This window comes from Mercurialis annua, linkage group LG1-X, assembly GCF_937616625.2.
Source record: "Mercurialis annua linkage group LG1-X, ddMerAnnu1.2, whole genome shotgun sequence".
Taxonomy (NCBI): Eukaryota; Viridiplantae; Streptophyta; class Magnoliopsida; order Malpighiales; family Euphorbiaceae; genus Mercurialis; species Mercurialis annua.
The window spans coordinates 69,773,075-69,799,186 of record NC_065570.1 but is presented as its reverse complement, the minus strand read 5'-3'; the positions used below and the strand labels follow the sequence as shown (position 1 = coordinate 69,799,186).

At 32.1% G+C, this 26,112-nt stretch overlaps 4 protein-coding genes across 6 annotated transcripts; 1 reads left to right on the top strand and 3 right to left on the bottom strand.

The window, feature by feature from the left end:
- The first annotated feature begins 911 nt into the window (after positions 1-911).
- Positions 912-2,502, top strand: LOC126664756 (protein ROH1). Its single transcript, XM_050357298.2, has one exon. It carries the CDS (start codon positions 1,005-1,007, stop codon positions 2,226-2,228), a length of 1,224 nt encoding a protein of 407 aa, XP_050213255.1. The 5' UTR covers positions 912-1,004; the 3' UTR covers positions 2,229-2,502.
- A 4,776-nt stretch (positions 2,503-7,278) lies between these two features.
- LOC126678573 (uncharacterized) lies at positions 7,279-9,199 on the bottom strand. Of its 2 annotated transcripts, none has more exons than XM_050373469.2 (2): positions 8,753-9,199; positions 7,279-8,621 (listed from the first exon to the last, which is right to left on the bottom strand). In XM_050373469.2, exons 1-2 carry the CDS (start codon positions 8,901-8,903, stop codon positions 7,426-7,428), a joined length of 1,347 nt encoding a protein of 448 aa, XP_050229426.1. In that variant the 5' UTR covers positions 8,904-9,199; the 3' UTR covers positions 7,279-7,425. The 2 variants fall into 2 exon arrangements, with proteins under 2 accessions (XP_050229426.1, XP_050229433.1); XM_050373476.2 differs by having other exon boundaries at positions 8,813-9,199.
- Positions 9,200-12,159: 2,960 nt separating this feature from the next.
- On the bottom strand, positions 12,160-13,842 carry LOC126670960 (uncharacterized). Its single transcript, XM_050364634.2, has 4 exons — positions 13,477-13,842; positions 13,283-13,398; positions 12,772-13,188; positions 12,160-12,374 (listed from the first exon to the last, which is right to left on the bottom strand). The coding sequence occupies exons 1-4, from the start codon at positions 13,601-13,603 to the stop codon at positions 12,309-12,311; spliced, it is 726 nt and encodes a 241-aa protein (XP_050220591.1). The 5' UTR covers positions 13,604-13,842; the 3' UTR covers positions 12,160-12,308.
- A 2,532-nt stretch (positions 13,843-16,374) lies between these two features.
- Positions 16,375-21,186, bottom strand: LOC126664529 (G-box-binding factor 4-like). 2 transcript variants are annotated; one of them, XM_050356957.2, is made up of 4 exons: positions 20,139-21,186; positions 19,951-20,022; positions 17,949-17,993; positions 16,375-16,792 (listed from the first exon to the last, which is right to left on the bottom strand). In XM_050356957.2, the coding sequence occupies exons 1-4, from the start codon at positions 20,925-20,927 to the stop codon at positions 16,712-16,714; spliced, it is 987 nt and encodes a 328-aa protein (XP_050212914.1). In that variant the 5' UTR covers positions 20,928-21,186; the 3' UTR covers positions 16,375-16,711. The 2 variants fall into 2 exon arrangements, with proteins under 2 accessions (XP_050212914.1, XP_050212915.1); XM_050356958.2 differs by having other exon boundaries at positions 17,949-17,978; positions 20,139-21,173.
- Between the last annotated feature and the right edge of the window lie 4,926 nt (positions 21,187-26,112).

Genomic DNA, 26,112 nt, shown 5'->3' with positions numbered 1-26,112 from the left:
GTACTTATTTAACTAAGTATAAGATTAAATAATAAGGAAATAGTAATATTTTTCTGTCAAATATATTTATTTTTAGGTTCAAATAAGCCAATTTGAAAAAACAAATTTAAAATCATATAAATTCTAAATATATAAACTGCCAAATAATTAAATAATTCAAACTAATTTTAAACATATTTAAAATATATATAGATAAAAAGTAAATTGTAAAAATAATATGGACCAGCCCTTGTCGTAACAAAAACATAGACAGAATCACCGTGAAAGGTTTATCTATAATGATTTAAGAGCAAATTACTTAAAAGCCTCTGAAGTATACCATAATTAACAGTTTGATACCCCTTGTTTCAAAAGTCTACTTAATGGTCCTTCAGTTTTCATTCCGTTAACTGAGAGATCCTTCTGTTAATTTGAGGGACCAAATCGTTTAACGGATTGAAACTCGGATACTAAATCGTTTAAAAGTGAGGGACCAAATCGTTTAATAAAATTAAAAGTGAGGGACCAAATCGTTCACAAAACTAAAGGTGGGGTACCAAATCGTTTGAAAATAAGTGTTGAGATTAACGGAGGGACCTAATAGTTAACGGAATTGAAACTGAGGGACATTAAGTAGACTTTTGAAACAAGACCTACCAAACTGTTAATTATGGTATATCGCAGGGACCTTAACGTAATTTGCTCATAATTTAATAAAAGTATAAATGTCCTTTCATTAAAACTTTAAAAGTTGATCTGTACGTTTTGACAAAATTATACTTAAGTTAATTTCCAAAAAAAGTCTAAAAACGATTAAATTTCTAATAATGGTAATTAACATTAAAAAATTATTACAAAGAAACATTTCAGTTGAGTAGAATTCTCTTTCCGCGGTCCGAAATAAAAATTCACCTATATAAAAACATCCCTTTAGGGTTTCTCTTCTCACATATCATCACTTTCACACTTTTTCTCTCTTCATTTCAAAACAAATCAATTCAATTTCTTACAATTAATGTAAAAGAATGCCCGCCACGGAATCATCAGCACCACCGCCGCCTCCATCAGTAGCAGCGCCGTCGTTTGGCCGTTCGATTTTGAGCCTCCGTCGCGACTATCATCAGGTTCATTCAATGGAAACATCATCACCTTCATCTTCCATTAATGAACTCGAATTTGAGCTTGAAGCTTTTCAAAGACAGGTTGCTGATCGTTTCGCTGATCTTTCATCTGCCGGGTCTGATGATTTGCTTTCCTTGTCCTGGATCCGAAAATTGTTGACCCATTTTCTTGCCTGTCAGGAAGATTTTAGGGTTCTTTTGTTTAATCATAAATCTCTTGTTTTGAAATCCCCTTTAGATCGTTTAGTTCATGATTTTTTTGAGAGGAGTGTTAAGGCTTTAGATCTTTGTAATGCAATTCGAGATGGGATTGAACAGATCAGAGAATGGAAGAAATTGATTGAAATTGTTCTTTGCGCTTTAGGTAATGATAATAGCAACAGTAATAATGGGAGAATGCTATGTGAAGGGCAATTTCGCCGAGCGAAAAAAGCCCTTGTTGATTTATCAATCTCAATGCTGGATGAGAGGGATTCTACTGCAGCAGCTGTGGCTCACAGGAATAGGTCTTTTGGGCGATCTAAAGATCAGCACCATCACAATCGGAGTCTCGGGCACTTTAGATCGTTGTCTTGGAGTGTTTCGCGGTCCTGGTCTGCTGCAAAACAGCTTCAAGCTATTGGGAATAATTTGATGGCTCCTAAAGGTAATGAAATTGTGGCTACCAATGGCATTGCTGTTGCTGTTTATACTATGAATTCGGTTTTACTTTTCGTTATGTGGACTATGGTGGCTGCAATTCCTTGTCAAGATAGGGGTTTGCAAGTGCATTTCTCTACTCCTAAACATTTGATTTGGGCTGCATCTATCCAATCCTTGCACGAGAGAATTTTCGAGGAGTCTAAGAAGAGAGATAGGAGAAATGCTTGTGGTTTGTTGAGAGAGATTTATTTGATGGATAAATGTACTAAGGTTTTGGCTGATTTGGCTGATTCTGTTCAGTTTCCTTTAAGTGAGGAAAAGGAGGCAGAGGTGAGGCTCAAAGTGCAAGAATTGGGACATGTTTGTGATGTTATGAAAGAGGGATTGGACCCATTGGAGAGACAAGTTAGAGAGGTGTTTCACAGGATTGTTCATAGCAGGACCGAAGGGCTCGACTCTTTGGGTAGAGTGAATCACAGTGATTGATCTTTGATACTTCATGGCTTATTCTAGGCTTGAATGTGGATGCGATTTTGGATGGTGAATGAAGATCAAGAAAACATGATGATTTGAGGAATGCTTCCGAAATAAATGAACAAAAAAATTCTTGTATTTATCAACCAATATATTGTGTAAAGGAAATGTAGGATATGGAAATTCAGCCTCGTTATGGTTCTATGGCGCTGATCTTCAGCTCGTTGTTGCGTTTTGTATAATCAAAATTTCCCAGTAAAAAGTACCATCTTGCTGTTGTAGCTGACTTTGTTGTTCTTAGTTTTGACTGTTTCTCACTTTGTTTGTTAATCATATACATATTGATAGATAGGATCTTGCAATTGCTCCTTCTATAAATTTTCCTGCTGTTTATTAGTAATACTTGACAAGAATTTGGTGTCAGTAGTCATTAACGTGATGAGAATTTCTGTTTTCTTGTTTGAGCCTGCAGTCTGCAATTGTTCAAAATTGTTCTCTTTTTTATTATAATTGTTGTGTTCTGCTCCTCACGTTGCTCTACTCAGAATATGTGACTTCTGTTTAATATAGTTATTTCTGACAATTTGAGGTTATCTCTCAAGTCTTTTAGGATTATTTAACTGGGGAATGATGCATCCATTAACTGGCCTTGTAAGGCATTTGTCTAATTAATTTCTTTCTGACTGTAACATGTTCATATCTTATCTTAACCTTGCTGTCTCCATGAAAGAAGACACAGATAGATTTTGTTTATTCTCTATGTTCTATATATTCATTTTTTATTCTTATTCCAGTAACTTTCTGTCTTTGTGGCAAATTAGGATTTTAAAATTCAATTTGAATGATTCTTTAAAGTTTAAACTTCATTAGTAGATTCTGATCTTTAATGGCTTGCAGGAATTGCAATTTCTGCTGTATCGGTGCTGGCATATGAAGGTCATTTCGGACTCCTTAATTCTTTATTATGCCAATTCTAGAATTGGTCCAAGTTAGTATATAATATATATGGAGTTAATGGCATATGTTGCTTTAGTTGACTTTGATTTGGTCTCATTTGATGTTCTGGAAGCTGCATTAGAATAGAATTTGTGCAGTTATTGCATCTGGAGTAGAATTTCTATTCGTGGTGGAATTTATTTTCTTAGTCACACTTTTTTAGCTTGCTTTAGTTGACAAAGACATGATATAATTTCAATGTCATTGGTTCTTATTCTGTTACTATAACACCAATTTATTCTTAGTGAAACGTATGCCTTGTGCTTGTGAAGCAAGTTCTACTATTACCCCAGCTTGGTCAGGAAAAGTGTAATAGCATCATTAAAGTAACAGTTCTCTTTTATGTTGAACAGAAATTTGGCCTGCCCAATGTTTCGGTATTTCGTTTCCGTCACAGAAACATTTATGAAACTCTAAAAATTTATATTTAAAATATAATCTTGGAAAAATAAATTATTTCACTGGTTTGCGTTTCAGTGTTTCTGCTTCTGTGCTACATAGGTTCGCTTTACCGCAAAAAAGCACAAATTTAATGGATTTTCACTCGGACTGCCATAAAGAAATCATTATTGAATTGGTAAGCATTTTGGATTTGAATAATTGATGCTGCATAGAAATTTGGCGAAAATTTTATATCTATAACTAATTCTTGGAAGAAAAAAAATACATGATTCTGCTGTTTTCTGTTTCAGACAAGTCAAGCAATGGAAACTAGCAAGTCAAGCCAGTATAGTGTTACCATTTCATGCAACATATAGGTTCTCTTTACCACAAAAAGCACAGATTGAATGGATGGATTTTCACTCGGACTGTAATGGAGAAATCATTATTGTATCGGTAAGCATTTTGGATTTGGATAATATATGCAGTCTTAATCTCTCGTCTGTTTTTGACACCTCAACCAGCGATTTACATTACTGTTTTAACATTTTGTGATGCTTGGCTCTAATGTGAGGTTGCTATATCTATCACACATTTTTCTATCCTGATTTTTCCAATTCACTCTCTTTCTCTTTTGTCTAAAGGTGATCAATCACCATAAATTTGATCGTTATCGATACGGATATTACTGGAACATGGAGCCATGGAGGCTTGATAAACAAGTCAGGTAACATTTGTGGGTGAATTTTTGTGTTGAATTGTAGTGTTATATGGCTTGTTGTTCATTTTTTTTAACTGTTGATGATGAGAGTAAATTACAGTTTGAATAGGTCTAAGTTTGTTAGTGGTCCTCAAAAGGTACTCAGTTGCTTTCTAGCATGCAGCGACTGTTACTTGTTTCATCTTCTACCAATAAGCACTGGTTAAACGTGGTTGTATTTTATTTTTATTTTTGTTTAAGATAAGGCTCGATAATTGAAAAAAATAATAGTACAAGCACCTAATGAATTCCAATTAATTTTTGAGAACCAGATTAGTAAAAAACGCATAGTATAAGGCCTTGGTTGGTGAAACATTACAATCTTGAAAAGAGAAGGATAGGTCTCTTCCATACCTGCCAAAGAAACTAGAAGTAGAGTATGCATTAGACTATTAGTTATTAGAATCAAAGTGAATTTTTGAATATTTCAAACCGAATTGAATCAAACAAAATCAGTTTATGCTGTTCGGTCTTTTGGGTTGGTTTGTCTTTCGGTTTCATTTGCATTAAATGTTATTTGATTGGTGTCTGACGTTGCCAAAATTGAAAATTCATGTTAAAATTGTAAAACACGCTAAAGTTTATGATTTTTAAATCAATTAAGCTTTTTTTTATTGTCGAAACAGAATCAAAAACTAATTTATTTTTAAATAAATTCAAATTAAATTAAACTGAATTTGTCGGTTCGATTCATAATAGCTGTCTTCTTAACTCTAAGCTTTAATTACCAAAAGTTATCCAGTCCAAGTAAACAGTTGTAAGAATATATAGATTGTAGTTCCTTCAATTCCTATCTGCTATTAATATCTGATTGAAACATCTGATGGCTAAAAAGCTTGGAGAGGGCGAAATTGGCAGAGAGTTCAATTTTGTGGTCCAAATTGTAGTTATAATATAATCCACACACCTGTCAACGCAAATGGACGCTACTTGTAAAACAGGGATGACCCATTCTTTAAATGCCAAAATTGGGTTATGCAACCTTGTACAGCTAATTCTAAACGTCCTGCCAGCTATAATTTTCTCATAGTTTTGATGGGCCTAATTTGCTAGTTATTATGACAGATTGTACTAACATCTTTAGCATAGTTGTTAAAACCGACCCATCCAAAAAATTGGCCATGCTTAAGATAGAGAATTAAGGGTAAAGGTTCAACCAAAATTCAATTCGAACTATGAGGATTTCGATCGAAAAAGATTCTAGAAGTTGTTCAATCTGGCTGTCTAGTTCTCGAGCATTTTAGTTGAATTCGCTGGGCGATCGAATTTGGCAATCATAGTTTTAGTCATCTAATGCAAGCGGAAAAATTATTATTAAAATAGAAATATAATAAATTTATGATGATGAGTGATTGATAATCTAGACTATTTATTTAAAAATATCAAATTGTGTTGTATCAGTTATAACTAAAACTTTTTAGCTCATAAAAAAAATAGTTGGTATTAACATATTGCGTTTTTTTACAGCCATTTCTGAATTAACCCGATTTTTTTACCATCATATTATCCACGTCATTGTCAACTCAGTGAATAGCTGACATGACAATACGCCTAACCTAACCTAACAAAACCACATAAGTACCCGATTAAACAAAATCCAACCATTAAATCAAATTAATAATATATTAATTATATCACCATAAAATTCATACATATTTAGAAGTAATAGTAATATTTTCTAATTAATTCTAACTAACACTAACTAAAATTAATTTAGAATCCTAATTAGTTTAATTTTTAAATTATATTTAAACTAAACCTAATAAATTTATTTTATAATATATTTAATAGATATATAATTAATTTTAAATTTTATTTGAAAAACTCATTTGTTGTGAGGACTTGATTTAACGCTTCTCCGATTATACTGGTGATCAGCTTTGTTCCTTGACATGCCCGGCCCGGCCTTAGGCACATGGCCACAAATTTATAGGGCTCCATCTTTATAACATACATAAATTGAATTTTTTAGTGATAAGTGTTGTAATTTTTATTTTTAAAAGTAATCAAATCATTTAATAAAGGGTCCTAAATTTTGAAGACACCATATTTCTGTAAGGTCATTTTAAAGGGCTTAATTATTTAAAAATTATAAATATTACTGTGTTTGTAATTTTAACGCTAACTTTTAATTTTGACAATGTTAGATATCAACTTTTGAATTTTTGCAATATCAAATACAACAATTTTCCGTCAAAAAAATATTGCTATGTATACCGAAACACTGTCTATTCCGACAAAAATAATATGTAATTTAAATATTTTTAATTGTTAGGGACCTATTCTCTTTCTACATATGTATTTGTTTAATAAAAAATATATTTCCTAGGGCCTCATTTCTTCTAAGGCCGACCTTATTCGTTGAAACCTAGTATATTCCGATTATCATCTTCTATGAGATCTCAAAGTGATAGATTATAATACTACCCAAATTTTTTTCGGAAGAGTTTGAGAAGAAGGATTTAGATAGGGGAGCAAAAAGTCTTTTACAAAAAAACTCGCACAGAGCATCAAAAACTTAGATTTGTGGTCCAATCAATCTCTAGAGATTCTTGAATAATTCAAGAAAATTGTTATATATGCAATCCGAAAATATAATCGCAATCTATTTAAATATAAAATAAACATCACATCAAAGAAATTTATTGAATACATAATATGAACCATAAAAATAAGTATTAATATGGACGGAGAGAAGGTGGGTTCCGATTGAAACCGATAATGCCTTCTCTCATCCTCTAAAACACCAAAAGAAATAGAGGGGGAAAATCAAAAGTTTAAAGAGCAATCAAACTTTATGATATAGCCATATCATTTGAATCTATGAATAAATTAATCATTCTCATCTATTAGTTTCACTTTCAAGACAATCCAATTGAATGAACAGTTGGTTTGATGGAGAGTATCAAATATATATTCCACATGCTGAAATACAAAAAGTATAATAATTTCATTTCATATGCTTTTGTAGCTGTAATTGTTAGATGAACAACAAATATCCTGAATAACGGACTGAATTTTATTGTTTTCTGTCATACCAAACCAAACCAATAAGGAAATATATACATTCTATCATCTTCTTCTACCTCGAAGCAAACTGATGACAAGCACTATAAGGGAGACAAGTATTACTGAACCTGCCACTACATATGGAGGACGTAGCTTATATCCTTTCGGATCATTATTCTTTATTTTATTTTCTTCTTCATCCGCTTCTTTCTGTTTTTCTATTAATTCTGGACATTCTTCCTGGATTTCTCCTTCTTCGCGACTTTGTTCTTCACTGATACTGCCTTCATCTTTCTTTAACTGTTCTGTTGCCTGCGCTTGATTTCTTTCTTTATCAGGTTTGGCTGTTTCGGATTCTTCACCTTTTCTTTCAGGTTCTTGATTTTGCAATTCTTTTCTCACTTCTGTTACTGCTTGTTCTTCAGATTCAGTTGGTAGTTGTTTATCACTGACAGATTCTGTCGTTTCTGTGGTTTCTTGTGCGCTGATTTGTTCTTCAATTTGATCTTCTCTTACAATCCCTGACTCTGGAGATTCTCCGTCTGCAATTAGATTACTTTCCGCTGTCTGCTTGATTTTTTTCTCCTGTTCGACTTCCTTAGATTCCGTGGCTGCAATCATATTCTCAGAAACGGCTTCTGATTCTTCTCTTTCCTGAATTTGTGGTTTTTCAGACTCTGCTTCAGCGGCAGACATGTTTTCAGTTGTCGAATCTTCGGATTTATCCTGAATCATCATCCCTTTACTATCGTCACGAAACACTTCAGCTTCCTCTTTTCTTGTCTGATCAGCCTGCTTCATTATCTGATCACTTTCTCCTGTTCTTTCAATCTCAGGTTCTGTCGAATCCCTATATTCTGAAACTCTTAGGATTTCAGGTTCCGTACTTTCAACTTCGTTCTGCATAACTTCCTCAATTTCAGGCTCTCTATGTTCCCCTTGAGGAAGCTTGTCAGGCTCACTCTGAGTTACCTCCTCCTCGTCCGTCACTTCTTGAATCTCAAAGCCGGTCATTCCTTTCACCAACTTCGGCATGATAATCTTCAAACTCGATTCTTGATCGTTGAATTTCGCCTTGATTCGATCCAAAATGATCCCATCAGGAATTCTAAAAACTTTCTTGAACGCCCTTAACTCAACATCTTTCTTGTGCATAATCCAACCTGACAACACCATCTCCTGAACCACCCTCTTCCCACTAATCGCAATTCGATTCCCGTCTTTATTGATATCGATATCAATATTCTCTCTTCTAAAACCTGCATCATTCAAAATTCCGGAGTTTCAGAAGGGTACGGAAACAGAAATGAAATATCAAAACGTAAGGCTCAATAAGTTTGAGTAAAGAACAAACAATAACAAGAAATGTAAAATCTATGGAATAGTTAACCTTTGAGATAAACAATAAGAAAAAACATTGTTTCAGTTTCTGTAGAGAGGAAGAGAGGACCGTTGTAATCTTTAGCAATCCGAAGATCGGCCTGAGAAGTGATATGATCATCTCTGCTGTGTGTGATCTTTAGACCTAATTCTAGCTCCATAATAACTCTCTGTATTTGTTTGTTTTTCTTTAATTGTTGCTAGAAATTGAAATGGGGAATTGGGAAAACAGTTGGAGAAATTTTAAGAAAGAAAATGAAAATATGAGAAAAGCATATATTCATTACTTGTTCATATTATATTGTCAGGAACCGTTTGGGCAGTTTAAAAATCGGTTACTTCTCTGTTGCCTTGGCGGGAAGCTAACGGCTCTTTTAATTGATACTCATGCAATCCTAAACATGATTTTCACGTTTTCTTTTCCTTTAAATACAAAATTATTTACCTAAAGAAAAAAAAATCAAGATCAAAATAATGGATGTGAAGGGATTCATATTCAAATTTATAGTATTTCCGTTAGGAATGTGCACGGATCCTGGATATCTCTACAACTGAACCGAAAACCGGACCGAAAATATCCAGAGCCAAAAAATATACGTTGACCATTGACTTTTCCCGAACCGAACCGTACCAAAAATTTTATTGGTATGGTTCTGGATCTTTTATAAATAACCGTACCGAGAACCATACCGTACCGAATCGAAGTACCGAACTTATACCCGAAGAATATATATATAATTCTACTTTTAATTTGATTATTGTATTCATATTAACTTTAAATTACTAAACATTAAAATTGTTTATAAAATTATATGAATTTATCAAATATTTAATAATTATTAAAAATATTTTAAAAAATTGATATGAACAATTTACATATTCATTATTTTCTATTATTGATCAAATTACATAGTTTTAACAAAAATGATATAGTTTAGACTCGAGAATAGATAAAAGTACCCTTATCGAATAATCAAAAATTTAATATTAAATCGAACGATAATATACATGTTGTGTCCTTTTATTTTATTGATGATTATTTATTTGTGATAGTTAAAAATATAAAAAAAATGAATGAGTAGCTAATTAATTTTAAAAGTTAAAATAATATATTATAATATAGTAGATATTATATTTTAAATTAAACAATATCCGTGGTTCTAGTGATATCCGGACCGAACCGCACTGAACTATTAGAACCGAATTCCCGTACCGAACCGTACCGAAAAATAAAATCTCCGAACCGAATCGAACCGAACCGATTATTTGTACGGATCCGAAGATCCAATTTTCGATGTCTCCGACTTTTGGTTTGGTTCCGGAGATTTGTCAATTCTCGGATTTCTCTGAACCGTGCTCACCCCTAATTTCCGTGATATGATTAGATTCAAAACTCTATTTTGTACAAACTATAATTCACACCAAATACAATATGAATTTAATTACTTGGTTTAGTTTAAAAGTTTAGGTTTTACTTTTTCAAATGAGATATACATATACAGTAAACCTTCTGATAATTAATACTCTATAAATTAATAATCCTAATAATTAATAAAATTTTAGGGAACCAATTTGAATATTACGTCTTATAAAGTATTCAATAAATTAATAATTCTAATAATTAATAAAATTTTAGGGAACCAATTTGAATATTACGTCTTATAAAGTATTTAATAAATTAATAATTCTAATAATTAATAATTTTTTAGTCCACCATGTATATTAATTATCAGAGGGTTGACTGTATCCTATTTTCATCACTGAACAGCTTTATGTTAAAGTTTGTATAAAATAATTTGCACTGTCTATAAGAAGGATAGTGTCAATGATCAGTAACGTCCAGATGACCAACTTACATAATTTTTTTTGGCTTCATTCGGATTAATTCAAGTAACCGAAACTAGAATATTTATATTTTCAAAATTTTAGTTAATTCAATTAAATCAATTTTGCTTAAAATTACTAATTTTATCAGTTCGGTTAAAAATAAAAATTAATTCAGTTACTTTAACTTTGATTACATCAATCGGGGTAATTGATTCTAAAGGTCACCGTATTTTTCAAGAATTGCAAAATGGTGACTGAACTTCAAAACGTCACAAAATGGTTACTAAACTTTTAAATATATGATTTTTGGAGGTATTTTAAGTGTTTTACGGTCAAATTATACATATGTAGTAATTAAAATTTGATTATTTATGACAAATAATACCATATATATTATATATACACACAATTAACAAAAAATCGACTCTAAATTTTTTGTTCAGTGACCGAAAATCCTTCTATCTTAACATAACCAAATAATATAGTAACTAAAATGTTACGTTTTAAAGTTCGGTCACCATTTTGCAATTTTTAAAAAGTAGAGTGACCTTTAAAATCAATTAACCCATCAATCGAGTTTTAACAGAAGTTAAGGTTTGCTCATTACTACACATGCCGTATTTGCATTTTAGGAATAATCATTTCTTGCTTTTACATTGAATGATCTTGAAAGTAATATGTTTGGCAAGGCGTTAACTAGTAGCCTGAACATATTAATTATTTTAAAATAATGACCACATAAATCAAAACTGTTAAGCAATGATTTCAAATAATTCAAACATTTTAATTGTATTAATCATAGTCAATTTTGACTTACTTTGTTTCCATTATAGCCAATTTAAACAAAATAAGTTCATACTTTTAAATGAATTTGACTATAATTAAATTAAATAAATGGAAAACAGACTATGGTTAATAAAATTGAAAGATTTAGAGAGAAATGAGATTCCTAAAAAAAATGAATGTTTGGATTTATTTGATCATTAGACATTATTTTAAACCCGAAATCAAATTTTCTCCTTCTCCATTATAATCAAAGACATTTTAAACAACATTTTTAGCCCAATAATTTCAGGTGGTTATGATATCATATGCTATTAAGAATGCAAAAAATGCATCTTTCTTGAAAAGCATAAATTGGAATGAACATACGATACAAATAGAATAGAATTGTTATTTTCTCCAAAATCAAATCAAACCGATTATATAAGTTTTTTACATAGTTCAAATGAAACTTAATCAATTAGTTCGGTTGATTTTCAATTTGATTTGTACCAAAATGAAGTGAAAGTTTATTGATTTCAAAATTTCTATAATTTTTTTTTTCCAAAGCTAGAGAAAGAAAGAAAGCAGGCAGGCAGGGTTACAATCGAGGGATCGGCCTTCGCAGGCTTCTGAATCTAGCCTTCGCTTCTTGCGCTAAATTGTGAGCTTCTCGATTTGCATTCCTGCTAATGTAACGAAAGCATGATGGAATAAAATGGGTAAAAGGAAAAGAAAAAATGAAAAAGAGAGAAAAAACTTTACTTTACCTAAAAGCTACTTGGTGTTGGGACTTCAAATTCCATTCAAAATATACAAAAAAAAAAGAAAAAGCATCCATGACTTGCATAGCCAAATAAAAAGATCAAAAGTGCCAATGATTCCAAAGGGGTCCATAAATAATATGGCATCATAATTAAACCTAATTTTAACTCCTTTTCTGCATATTTAACCTACTCAAAACCATTCATTTTCTCTTATAGCAGCAGCAAAACAACAGTAAACAGTGTCAAGAGAGCTCCTCCTAGTAACCCCACTGCCACCTGCATTCCCACCCAGCTCAATTAATTATATGATACCAAATTCCATATATTATTTTCATTTTTAAAAATACTTGTAAAATTTTAAACTTAAATTTATAAAAGATATCATTATTCTATAATTAGATAAAAATGAGAATATGTGAATCGGCATTTTATTAGGAGCGAAAATATAGTTAGTATTAAAAAGAAAATGGAATTTTGCAATAGTAAGAAACTAGAAACAATTTTTTAAAACGTATTAATGGAATTACTTCAAATGTTTCTATAAAAGAATTAGCTTAACTAATAATATTAGTGAAGTAATCTGCAAATCTTGATATCTCAAGGATGAAACATATTTTTTCGGTATAGTTTGAAGACATAAATACAATTACTAGTTAAAAGCAGAGGTATCTACCTGTTGATGATGGCCGGAGGAGGAGGGGGAAAAGGGGCGGATAGTGGCGGAGTCAACTTCACCGGTGGGCAAAGGAACAGCAGGGTTACTATTTATAAACGGTATACCATTACTTTTATCTCCCGGCACCATTGTTGGCACTGTCATCGGTGAACTTGCAACACCGCCGCTACTAGGTTCTGGAGCTGGTGCAGAAGCTGCAGTTTCTCTAGGAGGGAACGGCCATGGAAACCCAGCCGGAGAAGAAGCCGCTCGACCACCACCTGAATTGGGTGCCGGAAATGGAGCTGTCACTGGTGGTTCCGCTGCCGGAGAGACCCTTATGGGTAGCTTCTGAGAGTATTTCTGGTTGCAGGAATTGTTTGATGAACCATTGTTGAATGCGAAGTAGAAGAAACCAGTACGTGATGGGTTCCACTTTGGTTTTGCATTTGAAACAAGAAATTGATCAAAAACCAAATATTCTTTCGAAGAATTCTTGAATTTAATGAAGAAAGTTAGAGAGAGATACCGTGTAGGAGGTGGAGTTGGATTTCGTGAGAAGAGAGGATTGAGCGAAGTTGCAGAGATCGAAAGCTCTTTCACTTCGGAAAATGTAGAGATTGTAGTGATACTTGTGTCTGAAAACTGACAGAAATGAAGAAACCTTGTTAGTTGGTAATAAAAAATGAATTAACTAACAAAAAAAAAAGTTGAACAACTTACTGATAGAGTCTCCAACATGAACATTAGGGTTTTTCCAGTCTGAAACACCATCTACAAGTACTGTTTTGCAGTAACAAAGTTGAGAGAATAAAGAAAAACTAGAAAGAAAAAGAAGAAGATGAAGCATAATTTGGTGACTATGTTAAGAGGAAATTAAGTGGGAAGAAGGAGAGTTACTGTTAACTTATAAGAATTTATATAATATTAGACCTTATTTTAGGTCACCATAAGCAACAAAACTGGTTTTTGAAAAATGTGAATTAGTTTGGTTTTAGGTGAAGAGAGAAAAAAAAGACTGATAAAATGGCAGATATGCTTGGCTTTAGAGCTTGTATGGAAAACAGATAATGGGGGTAGTATTGGAGATTGTGTTCCATTTCATTTATATTAGTATTATTTTACACAGTAAAAAGTTGAATGATTTTGTTCGTGGAAAATCTTGACAATCTAACTCTTGTCAAAACTTTTTCATAATTAAATACAAAATGAAGAAGGAAATGATGGGGATTATTATTCTTAAATGATTAGTGGTGTCATTATAAGCCTGCTCTTTGGGTGCATATAATTATTATAGGCTATGATCACTTCATGTTGTTTTTCTTTTTCTTTTTTATTGGGTGGTCAGGAATCTTAATTTTGCTTTCTTTGATGAAAAATCTTTACTTTCTTTCTTAATTACTTAATCATGCACCATACTTTGATGCTTATGGGAATAAATGAGCTTGTAAATTTCAAAATGGAAAAAAGCAACTCTATTGAGTAGCAAATGTAATGAAAATTTTGTGGAACGTATAAATAAAAAATACGGATTAATTCATTAATTAAGACTAAGAGTTTTGAGTTTGATATGATATCTAGCCCATTATTTTATTATGTCTACCTTCTTGTCCAACAAACTTCCATTTACAATTTCCCTGATACTCTTTTACATTAATGCATAGAGTTATATGATTTGTTAATGTATAATTTATTTGGTATATAGTTATTGTTCGATATTCGAAATTACTGTCTCGATTAATTTATTTCAGATCAAATACGACCCGTTGAGGTGATAAAAGTCTCCCAATAGATAGATTAAGCAAAAGTGATTTTAGTAGAAATGATTAGGAATCAAAGTATCATTAATCAACCGTGGCCCACTTTCTTGTTTCTGTAGTCTCTAGGAGGAGATGATAAATACAGTATAATATATGCACAATCAGTTGAGCATAGAGACAACTTAGTCCATTGTCTGTAGTGAAGAATGTGCATGCTTATAGTTCCCAAGCTCAAGGCATTTTTATTATAAATTGCTACAGTTTTTTAACATTTAAAATTCTATTCTTATCATTGAAAAATTGAATTACATTGAACTTCAAATGATTATTTACAAATTGGACTCATTAGATTATACTTTTTAAATAATTTGCAAATGATTAAACCCATATTTTTAAATAATTTATATGGAATTTCATCATGGGAAGCTTAAGAATATATTTAAAAAATGACCTATTTGGAGATGTAATCACTTCAAGTCTAGTAAGATTAGTGAATTAATCATTTAAGTATAAATTCAAAATAATTAGCAGATATAAAATTTGATTAGAGTTGCTCAAGGCTACTTTACTTTTGACTGTCAACAATAAAAGGACTGAAACATACAGAGACAAGGATTAAAAGACAAAATTGAAAAAAAAAAAGTTAAAAAAGTACTTACAAAAGCTAATAAAAGAGACCTTGAAGATGATAAATGATTCTTTAAAAGTGCATATAGAAAGCAATTACACATTGAGAAATAAATACTCAGCTCAGGTGCCACTTCACATAATTTTAAGCTTGATTATTAGTACTACTCTACCAGTCTAAATTATGAATTATTGTCTTTTCTAATTCACCCTATAAATTACTCAATTAATGATTCTTGATCCCACCCCTACAAAGATTACTACCCTTTTTTCTATATTTTTTTTTAAAATGAATTCGAATTAAGAATACTGATTCGGTATGCCGATTCAGTTCAGTAGTAGAAATGCTAAAATCAGTTTATATTTGAAGAAAATAAAAATCAAATCAAATTAAAGGGTTAAAATCCAATTTGATTTAGATTTTCTTACTAAATATAATAATAACTTTTTAAAAAAAATCAAACATAAAAATTCAAATATTAATAGATGTTAAATTTAGAAATCAAATTTATACCAAATTATCATTCATTTACTTATTTGAACGCCTTAAAATTAATGTTGTTCTTAGTATGATAAAATTATGAAAAAAAGCACTAAATTTTATGTAATTTGATTTTCAAAATAAAAAATTAAACCAAACAATTTTTTTAGATAATAGTAAATGAACCAAACCGGTCATTTTGTACTAGATTTTTCAGTTGATTAAACCAATCATTTTTTATTTCATTTGCACATCCCTAATTGGAATCCAAGTAGTACCCATGAAGATATGAAGAAGCAAAAGAAAAAAAGACAGCAAATATGAAACAAAATCAAAATTCATGTAGTACCCATGAAGATAGCAAGTAAACATAATAAATGCTATGGCTCCCTATCAGTTGTTCACACACAATGGCTGAAAAACATTATTATCAAAATCTAATGCTCCCTCTCACTACAATTTACATTCATCCATTCTAAAGAACAACCAAAATTATAACATTCATTCTGTCAGAAAATCACAGTTTATGTACCCTTCCTATGACTTTCAAATATGCAACCAATAAATGCTATTCACCAAGCAAAGATACAGAAGATATCGGAGCAAACAAAACATCTACAAACACGCAATTCACGTTATGCAAACCGAGCTTTCAATATCCCGGGGCGCGTCTCAATCCACGAACCGTGGAACAAAGAAAAAAACTCATACATGGACCGACCTAAGATATAGTCAATCCCTATAAAATAACAGTTACCATCCGGTCCATCCGCCAATCTATATTTATAATTGGGGCAACGTAAGTTGCCAATACATAATTACAGTATGTTAATTCCTTTCTTTTCCTTATACAGAAATAAGGGAAATCATAAGTTTGCATTGCAACACCTGCTAACTACATAGAATAATTACTTCTACCACTCAAATTTACCATAATCATCCTTCCTATTCTAGTTTTACCATGAAATTTTAACTTAAAACCACGATTGCTCTCAAACCACAATCGGGTTTACATACCTAACTTAAACGAAATAAACTTTAATTGACAATGCGGCTTTCCATCTCACACCTAGAGTAGATAATCATAAATCTACCATTGCATCGAGTGTACCCTCCGAAGCATACGGGGTGGTCTTCTTTTCTCCACAACAGGCACCACTTTCTCCATAAGCTGCAAGGCCAAAAAAAATAATTGCATAAGTTGATGGTTTATGCATCTCCCTCTCAATTTCTCCTTGTATCCTCTCAACAATTTTATCATGAAATAACTTGTTTGCATATTGGCAAATTGGATCATATAAGTGGAATCAAGTTAAGCGAATAGTCAAAAGCATGTACTCTATGATCTTCAAGTAATGATTATATGCCTCAGTTTTATGATGGGGAACATAAACTATTATATAACTAAGTGTTCCATATAAAATAAGAAAATAGTATTAAACTTAAGTCCCACTATAATTCCATAACATCTACAACTTCGATTTTGTGACTTTATATGTAATTGAACTGTGACAACATATCTTTATGATCTACAGTTTCTTAACCTTCTTTCATTTTCTGTATTTACATGTTTTAGTCCTTTGAGGGAAGGTTTAGGGCGCTGTTGCACTCAAATCTGTGACCCAAACCTACAACTACTTGCAGATTTTAAATCGAATCACTCCCATAGGAGTTGTTTACTACAAATTCCTTATTGCTTCTATATGAATAAATCAGAACTGAGAGTTCAATTACCAAAATTACTTTCCATATCGACAAAGTGAAAACAATTGTATGGCATTAAAAACGGAGCTCATACATTCCAGTATTGAAGTTTCCAAATTAATTTCTCTCAATGCTTCACAAATCTAGTCTGTACCCTTCTATATTAAAGTCATTTCAGCAACATTTTTGTAAAGATTACAATTTTAATTTTCCTTTACTAGAATTCTTGGACGTTTATCATTTTTCAAATTCTAAAGCTACAAAATCTCTAGAGTTTTACCCTTCAGAATGTTACAAAAGAGTTCTAGACACCACCCCATTGTGACAAACAAAACCTATGATGACAGGACTTGCATGGATGTGCTGGCCATCTACAAAATCTAGCGAAAACATATTCCTTATGATGAAATATAATTCTAGGCTTCTTCACCCTTAAGAGTCCAATATTTCAGCTAATCCATCAGAGTCAAAATATAGAAACTTGAATGGTCCAAAGACATGGCTTTCCTCTATTCATTATTATACTATCACTCCACCAGTAAGAAATTTAACCTGATAAAATGAAATCACTAACCACATTGCCAACTGAAGAATGAAATTAAAGTTCAAGCTAAAACTAATACCTGTTTGAACCTTTCTTTATTCCTCTCTTCCTGCACACAAAAATCCTATAATCAGACAAGAAAACACATATTACATAATAGCTGAATGAAATGTATATGTAAATCATCACTAGTATTACGCCCAACACAAATAGACCACCCATGACATAAAGATAAAAAAAAGTAAGGGTTAATTCCTAAAAAAAATCACGAACTTTACACGAAGTTTCATTTTAATCATGACCTTTAAAAGTTGCCATTTAAAGACACGAACTTTCATATTGTTTCAAATTCATCATTTCAGTGTATTTTTATTGACTAAATTCATCACTAAATCATTATGAAAGACCCAAGTTATTAATCAACATTAAATCTTATTAGTCAGATAAAATATACCGAATTTTACTTTGGTGATAGATTTGAAATAAAATGAAAGTTCGTGTCTTTAAATGACAACTTTTATAGATCATGATTAAAATGAAACTTCGTGTAAAGTTCATGATTTTTTTAGAAATTAACCCAAAAAGTAATACCAATTAAACTAGCAGATAATTATGAACATACTATGAAAAAACAGAAAGAGAAAATGAAAAGACATAGTAATAGTATTTACCAGATGAAACAAAGTTCCTAATAAAAACAAATCAAGTGCTCACTGGCCGCCAGAATAGAGAATACAAGAGCTATGATGAATATAAAATGTCATCTCAGGGTGATCCCAACAGACAATAAAACCAAATTTGAGTAACCAGTAATATTCTATATCTTTAATTGTACAATTACTTCCCAATTCCCATAAGCAAAGAACATCAAAAACTTAAACGACATATGAGCAAAAAACTAAGTCACTTATGAATTGACGCATCGAAGAATGTTTTTTCCAGGATTTTTTTTCCTTCAGAGGAGTGATCTAGTCATTTCCATGAAAAGAGGAAGGAAAAGGTTTTGAGGATCAGAGAAGAACCGCCACCAATTTTAAAAGAAAAAAAGCAGGTACAGCAATTTTAGCAAAAGTGTTATACCCAAACTGTAAAGATATTCAATTGAGTTAAATGACGGAAAGTGATTCAGTTACATTTTCAATAATTCAGATAACTGAAGCATCACTTAAGAGAATAAGCAGCACATATACCAATTACCAAAGTATGAAATAGACACAAGCAGCTAAAACAGACTTTGATCTGAATTTTAGAGCATAAATATTTTGGATTGGCCCATTAAAGTATCCTAAAACATTATAAAATTCAAGCTTTATTCATCATCTAGTTCAGATAATAGGACAATTAACTTAAACATAAAAAAGAGAGAAATTAGAAACTCGTGATAGAAGATTAGTTTATTCAGTAAAACATCTATCATTGTTGAGATGAAAAAAAAATGTTTGCTTTCAAAGGCAACACAAAGCAGTTCAGTATAAAGCTCTGCGATTGTTGACAATCATGTCATTTCTTGATGTTTTTGGACAGTGAAACTTAAACATACAACTACACTGCGTCAATTGAAAATTCATAAACACCACAAGAGTGGCAGTGTATTGCAAGACTATCACAATGTAGCCTACTGAATTACAAGGGAATAAGGGAAGCCAAGTCAAATCATACTTCAAATGGGTGGTACAGCTACAGTTTTAGTTTTTTCTATACCTTAACTACCTAATCAGTACGAATAAGTTGGTAGTTTAAGCCATTTTTTTTGGTTGCCCATTCGGTTTCCAGGACTTCGGCCTGACTAATCCGGATCCGACCCGAGTCGCGCACTTGGCATGGTGGATGAGTCTGCCAACGGGAATTTTCTACATTCACAAGGCTCGAACCCGAGACCTTATTTAAGCGATACCAAGCCGCTTACCACTTGGACCAACCCCGGTTGGTTTTAAGCCATTTTCTTTAATCAGTAAAGAGTTGGTCATTTACTAATTTCTCAGAACAGTAAATTAGCAATTGTACAGACCTAAAAATGCAACCTTTTTTTACACTTTTCTTATTAAATTCTAAAAACAATTAAAACATAAACAAATGAATACCTTCTCTTTCAGCAACTGCTCATTCTCCTCCTCTAACTTTACAGCCAAAGACTCCAATTCCACTTGATAAGCCTATCAAAATACAACAAGAGCAAAAATTGACATTAAAAATAAACTAAATTCAATCAAAGGGACAAATTTTAACAAATGATAAACTATATAAACACATAACTAAGTGAGTGACTCACTTGCTTTCTTTCTCTGGACCTAGCAGCAGACTCTCTGTTCTTAATCATCCTCCGTTGTCTCTGTTGAGCAGCTTTATCTAAGGGCTCCATCATCAGACTCCTCCCTCTTTTACCTCGCCCGAGGCCGCTGCCGCCGCTTCCTCCTCCGTTACCAAAAGTAACAATTGAACCCTCAATTTTATCCAGAATCTGAAACGCATTACTCGAAGTAGACACCGGAATTTGATGATGATCAAACGCATACATTCCGCCTGAACTGCTGGTCAACGGCAACGGCATCTTAACATCATCATCCTCATCAACGTCCTCTTCTCCAACAACATCAACGGCGCCAGCTTTAGCGAGGAAATCTTCGAGCGTCATCATTTCATCAGACTGTTCTTCTTTCATTTCTTTCCTCCCGGATACAATTTCTCTCCACACCTCATCTACCGTTTTATTGTTACTACTGCTGTTATGCTGATTAAAATTAGTTTGATTACTGGCGACGACCGTGTCAATTGGCTGCGGAGGAGGGGTGGGGTTGTCCATTAGGGTAATTTGTGCGTCGAGGAGAGTTGAATCGGTTGCTGAATTTGAATTGGGAAACAAGGAGCTGGCGTGGCTGTTGAGTAAGATTCCGTCGGGTGTCATTGTCGCTAAAGATGAATTGAAGGTGTTATTAGTTGTCGTCGCAGTTGGTGTGGTCGTGTTTTTAATGTGATTAGGACGACGAGAAGATCGAGTGGTGGAGGAAGCGAGATCCGATGATTTAGGTTTAGACGACGCCATCACTTTGGACGACGCCATTTCAGGAGTTTTCAGTTATCTGGAGAACTGAAAGATTTTTGGGTTTAGATTAGAGAGACTGTTGGGATCATGGAGACTGTGTGTGCCTATTTGACTTGGTTTTGTTTTTGTTAGTTGCTGCCTTGCCTGGGCCTGTGAGGCAATGGTAGAGTGACAGCAACACATTGGTGGCTGTGAGGTGAAACTTCGTATGATTGGACAATGAGGTGATCTGTGTAATCTGCCCGAGATTTGTTTGTGATTTGATATGTGAAGTGGAATTCAGGACCGTACGATTATGATTGCTGTGCGGATTTTATTGGCTCAAAATGAGGATGCTGTCATCCTGCCTTTTTTACTATTAGTAGTAAGGTTGGGCCACGTCTAGATGGGCTTAAAAAGATCAATTTGCAGATATATAGGTGTAGTGCCGATTGTACAATACAAAAACTAACCAAGCCCATTTTCTCATTGGAAGCACTTTGTGTTGCATAAATGATATTGGCAAATATTAAATGCCAAACTATGATGTTTGTAATGATCTAATTTCTTTGGAAAAAAAAAATTTCTTTGAAAAAAAAAATAATGATCTAATTTCATGATTTAAAATGTTATATATAAAATCCTTCTTAAATATATTTCTGGCAATTTTGATCATACATGGTATCCATTTGTGCCACGTGTGATCAGAATCGCCGGAAAACAGATACGGTATAATAATGTAAAAAATTAAAATTTTATATGTAACGTTTTAAATCATAGGATTAGATCGTTATAAATATCATAATTAGGATTTAATATGTCAATTAATATCCAAAAAACATTCTAATGAAAATATTTTTCGGCATTTCTGTTTTAATATCAAATTCCAATTCTTACCGGTCGAACACTTGCAAAAAAAAATATAATAAAAATAAGTTAAAGGTTGCATTCGTAATAAATTATTGATATTTAAGCTTAAGAATTAATTAAGTCAAGTTTCAATAGAAAAGTAGGTATTACTGGATAACTCATCAATTTGACGAAAATGATGCATGTGGGGACTTTTTTTTTTTGAAAGAACTTAAATATATTAAGCAGAACAAGCCGAAATATCAGCCATTACAAAATCATTGATTTCTGGAGGGATACTCCCCATCCAAATCGAAAAATCAACCTGACCTCTAAAGGCCAATTTAGCTAAAGCATCAGCAGCTCTATTGGCACTCCTCCTTACATAGGAGAAACCATTACAGATATTATTAACTATCATGCTCCTGCAATCTTCAGCAATAAGACTCACATCGTTACACGGCATGCTTTTGCTATTAAAGACATCTATTACTACCTTCGAATCAGAACAAATCTGAAAGGGAATTAGATTAGACTCCAAAGCCAAGCTGATACCATCTCTCACTGCGCAAGCTTCTCCTGTAGCAACCTCTGGAATCGCCTTATACCTTCGATTAGCAGCAACTTGCACCATGCCTTTGCTATCTCTGATTATCGCTCCAGAACTAAACATTCTGTTTCTATCGTCAAAAGCTGCGTCAACATTCACTGTAAACACACCATCCTTAGGCGGAACCCACCTGCCATCTCCAGGTTGCTTTTCCTGAACTATATTCATACCAGACACTTTACTACTAGCAGCCTGAAAATCTTCCACATAGGTGATAGACCACTCCAAAAGCGTCTTTACAGGTTTACACATCTTTCCAAAAACAATACAATTTCTATTGTTCCACAAAAGCCAAAGCAGGACACCAAATATAACAAAATCCGACTTATGAAGCTTGGTATAGGCATAATAAATCAGATCCTGCATATTCCAACTTCTATTTGTTTCAATAACCTCAAATTTATTCCAAGCTTGCCAAACTTCTTTTGCCCTTTTACAAAACCAAAGGCTATGAATTACCGTTTCCTCTTCTTCATTACAGAGAGGGCAATTGGGCTGAACACTCATGCCTCTGTGTATCAGATTGACACGCACAGGAAGCCAATTATGATAACAGCGCCAAAGGAAAATCTTAACTTTGGAAGAAATATTAAGACTCCAGAGAAACTTCCACCAACGTAACAACCCTGATGTATCTGAGCCCATAGACAACTCCTTCATCTCTACTGCCACCCTATACCCACTTCGAACTGTGTAGCTACCATTCTTATCATAATGCCATCGAAGGTGATCAGCCTGTCTTGAGTTAGACAAAGGAATGCTTGTAATGCAGTGAACATCTTCAGGAATAAAAGAGGCGCACAACAAATCCAGATTCCATTGCCCAGGCCCAGTAATTAACTCACTTACCATTGCCTTTTCACCAAGAAGATTCTGACTTAACACTTTGAAAGTCTTCTCCCTTGGCAGCCATCTATCCTTATAAATCTGAATTGATGCTCCATCCCCTACTCTCCATCTCGAGCTCTTGTTGATCACTTCTCTCGACCATATTATGCTTTTCCATGTATACGAAGCACTTCTGGGACAACCTGCTTCAAGGAAGGTGCCATCTTTGAAATATCTGAGTTTAAAAATTCTGGATAAGAGGCACTCAGGTTTGCTAATAATCCTCCAGCCCTGTTTCGCTAATAAACTCCTATTAAAGCATTCCATATCCTTAAACCCCATTCCTCCTGAACATTTGGGCATACAAAGATTACTCCATTTTGCCCAATGAATTTTATTCGCTCCATTCTCGCTCCCATGTGGGGACATTTAATTAGTGAAACAAACCCAGTAATTCAGAATTCAATTGCTAATCAGTCCAATATGAATATGCATGAAATGTGGGATGAAATATGTACAGAGGTTAGAACTATTTTACATTTGATCTTAATTTATACTCCAAAAAGGAGAAAATTAATACATAATTTCACCATTGGGTTAATTTTAAAATATGTCTAAAGTGTTATTAAACCTCAAAAAATATATTTTTATTTATTTTTATATTACAAATAAATTGTACAAAGGATCAATTTATCCCCTCAAATTGGCACAAAATATAAAAAAATTCTGAAAAAAAAAAACAGACCAAAATAATCAATTTTTGACTATTAAATAAGACATAAAAAAATAAAAATCTCTAAAAATCAGCTATTAATTTACTAAACTGGAAAAAATCATTAATTTAGAATAATTTTATAGTAATTATAGTCTATTAAAATAATTTATCTTTTTTTTTACAAAAATAGTTGTACTCGTTTTAAACTATAATAGGTTAAATGTTTTGATTTTTAACCATAAAGATTTATTTGTACTTCTTACTTTAAATAAACGAAATTTTAAATTGAGTGTACCGTGAGGTGCTTTTGTACCATTTTTTTATAACTGTGACAATCTAAGTAAGACGTAATCCACGAGTCTAAATATTTCTAAACTCCGACCACAATCACAGGAGTATATATGTTATTTTTACGGTAATGCTAAAAGTCATTTTTGTGGTTGTGTTTATTATACACATGCTTCCTAACAAAATTTAAAGAAATGGAAGTTATAAGATTCTTTAGACGTTACAAAGTATAAAGAATTATATGCCTAGTTTTTATAACTAACCCAAACAAATACTATTCTTGATCAAGTATTCGCAGCTTCATAACTCATATAACTATATTTGTATAACAACCCTCATCTTTCTTTAAATTATTATTTATCGGTTTCCTTTGTGCATATGTTATGATACAAAGCACTCTTTCAAAAATCTAATCAGTAGACAAACCGATATCCACTGGTTGACAACTATCGGTTAAACCGATTAAATAAAAATAAATTTATTCATAAATATATATGTGTATATGTCTTTTTTAAAACAAGTCTATATATTTAAAATTTAATTACTATACACAATTAGAACAATTAAATGAATTGAAAATTTAATAAATAAAGAACCAGATAGTTTCTACAGTTTAATCGGTGTAATAATTTTAATTTTTCTGAATCTGTCCGGTTTAAATAAGTTGAACCGAATAACTGATTTTTCGAAAAAAAGTCCTTTACTTTGATAAAACCGGCGGACTTGATTAGATTCTTGAATAACCAAAATAAAGCTTTATCAGCTACACATAATATATCTAGCTACTTTATTTATATATACTTATAAATTGTAAGCTTGATTTTGCTTTATTTCTTTTTGTTCACTTTTTTCATAATAGATAATTGAAAATTTTGTTTTATACCAACCAGCTAATTTGGTGTTAAAACTATGTTTCAAACTGTAAGGTAAGTTTGAAAACACAATTTGAAGGCAGTTGTATTATACATGTGATAAATAATACCAAATGAAGAAATACATGATCCATCATCAACTGTCATTCAACTGTTTGAGGCATATACTTACACACAAAACCTATAATATAAACACTCTTTCTATCTAATGGATTGAGTATCTTGTAGGGCTTCAATTTAATATATATATATATAAAAGTTTGATTAGTTTTTTTCTTAAATATATCATACTAAGTTATTTGTATATTTTAGGGTTAATTGCAAAAAGAAATCATAAAATTTATGGTGTTTACAATTATAATATGAACGTTAAAATTTGATAAAATGAGTCATAATGTTTATTTTTTTTGCAAATAGAAACACCAGACTATTTTTTGTTAAAAAACATTGAGAGGTGGATGATAGAACAATATATATTCCAATATTCGCATTAATATTTTTTTAACAGAAAATAGTTCAGTGTTCTGATTTCCCAAAAAATAAAAGTTGATGACTCGTTTTGTCAAATTTTAAAATTCGTGTTATAATTAGAAAACACGCTAAAACTCACAATTTAATTTATATTTAAGCTCATATTTTAACATCATATAATTATGATCTTTTTGAGTTAAAATATTAATGAATTTTTTAGTACTCTCTTTATTTCTAACTCCACCACTGATACTAGTCAAACTTGTCTTCTTATAACGTTAGGGTTAAGATTCGACTCTCGTCACGGCCCGGATCGACAATCTATCATATTATCATAGTATGAAATTAAATACCATCAATTTATGATGCAAAAATAATACTATATAGATATTATCAGTCATTTTTTATCATATAACAATATTACACTTCTATAAAAAAAAGGGTTAATCTTACTAGCTCTAGCTATACATATAAATCAAAAGGCCACAAAAACTATGTGCTAACTTACAAACTATGGAACAACAAGAAGACAAGCAAAGAGTTTTATATAAATCATAACAGCATAAAAACAAAAACAAAAAAAGATTTAGT

Coding starts and splice junctions, on each gene's coding strand:
- LOC126664756 (XM_050357298.2), top strand. CDS start 1,005: ATGCCCGCCACGGAATCATCAGCACCACCGCCGCCTCCATCAGTAGCA.
- LOC126678573 (XM_050373469.2), bottom strand. CDS start 8,903: ATGGAGCTAGAATTAGGTCTAAAGATCACACACAGCAGAGATGATCAT. Junction 8,622..8,752: donor TCTTATTGTTTATCTCAAAG/GTTAACTATTCC, acceptor TGAATGATGCAG/GTTTTAGAAGAGAGAATATT.
- LOC126670960 (XM_050364634.2), bottom strand. CDS start 13,603: ATGCTTCATCTTCTTCTTTTTCTTTCTAGTTTTTCTTTATTCTCTCAA. Junction 13,399..13,476: donor TCATGTTGGAGACTCTATCA/GTAAGTTGTTCA, acceptor CATTTCTGTCAG/TTTTCAGACACAAGTATCAC. Junction 12,375..12,771: donor CCTCCGGCCATCATCAACAG/GTAGATACCTCT, acceptor GTGGGAATGCAG/GTGGCAGTGGGGTTACTAGG.
- LOC126664529 (XM_050356957.2), bottom strand. CDS start 20,927: ATGGCGTCGTCCAAAGTGATGGCGTCGTCTAAACCTAAATCATCGGAT. Junction 20,023..20,138: donor GGTCCAGAGAAAGAAAGCAA/GTGAGTCACTCA, acceptor GTATTTTGATAG/GCTTATCAAGTGGAATTGGA. Junction 17,994..19,950: donor AGCAGTTGCTGAAAGAGAAG/GTATTCATTTGT, acceptor GTCTGATTATAG/GATTTTTGTGTGCAGGAAGA.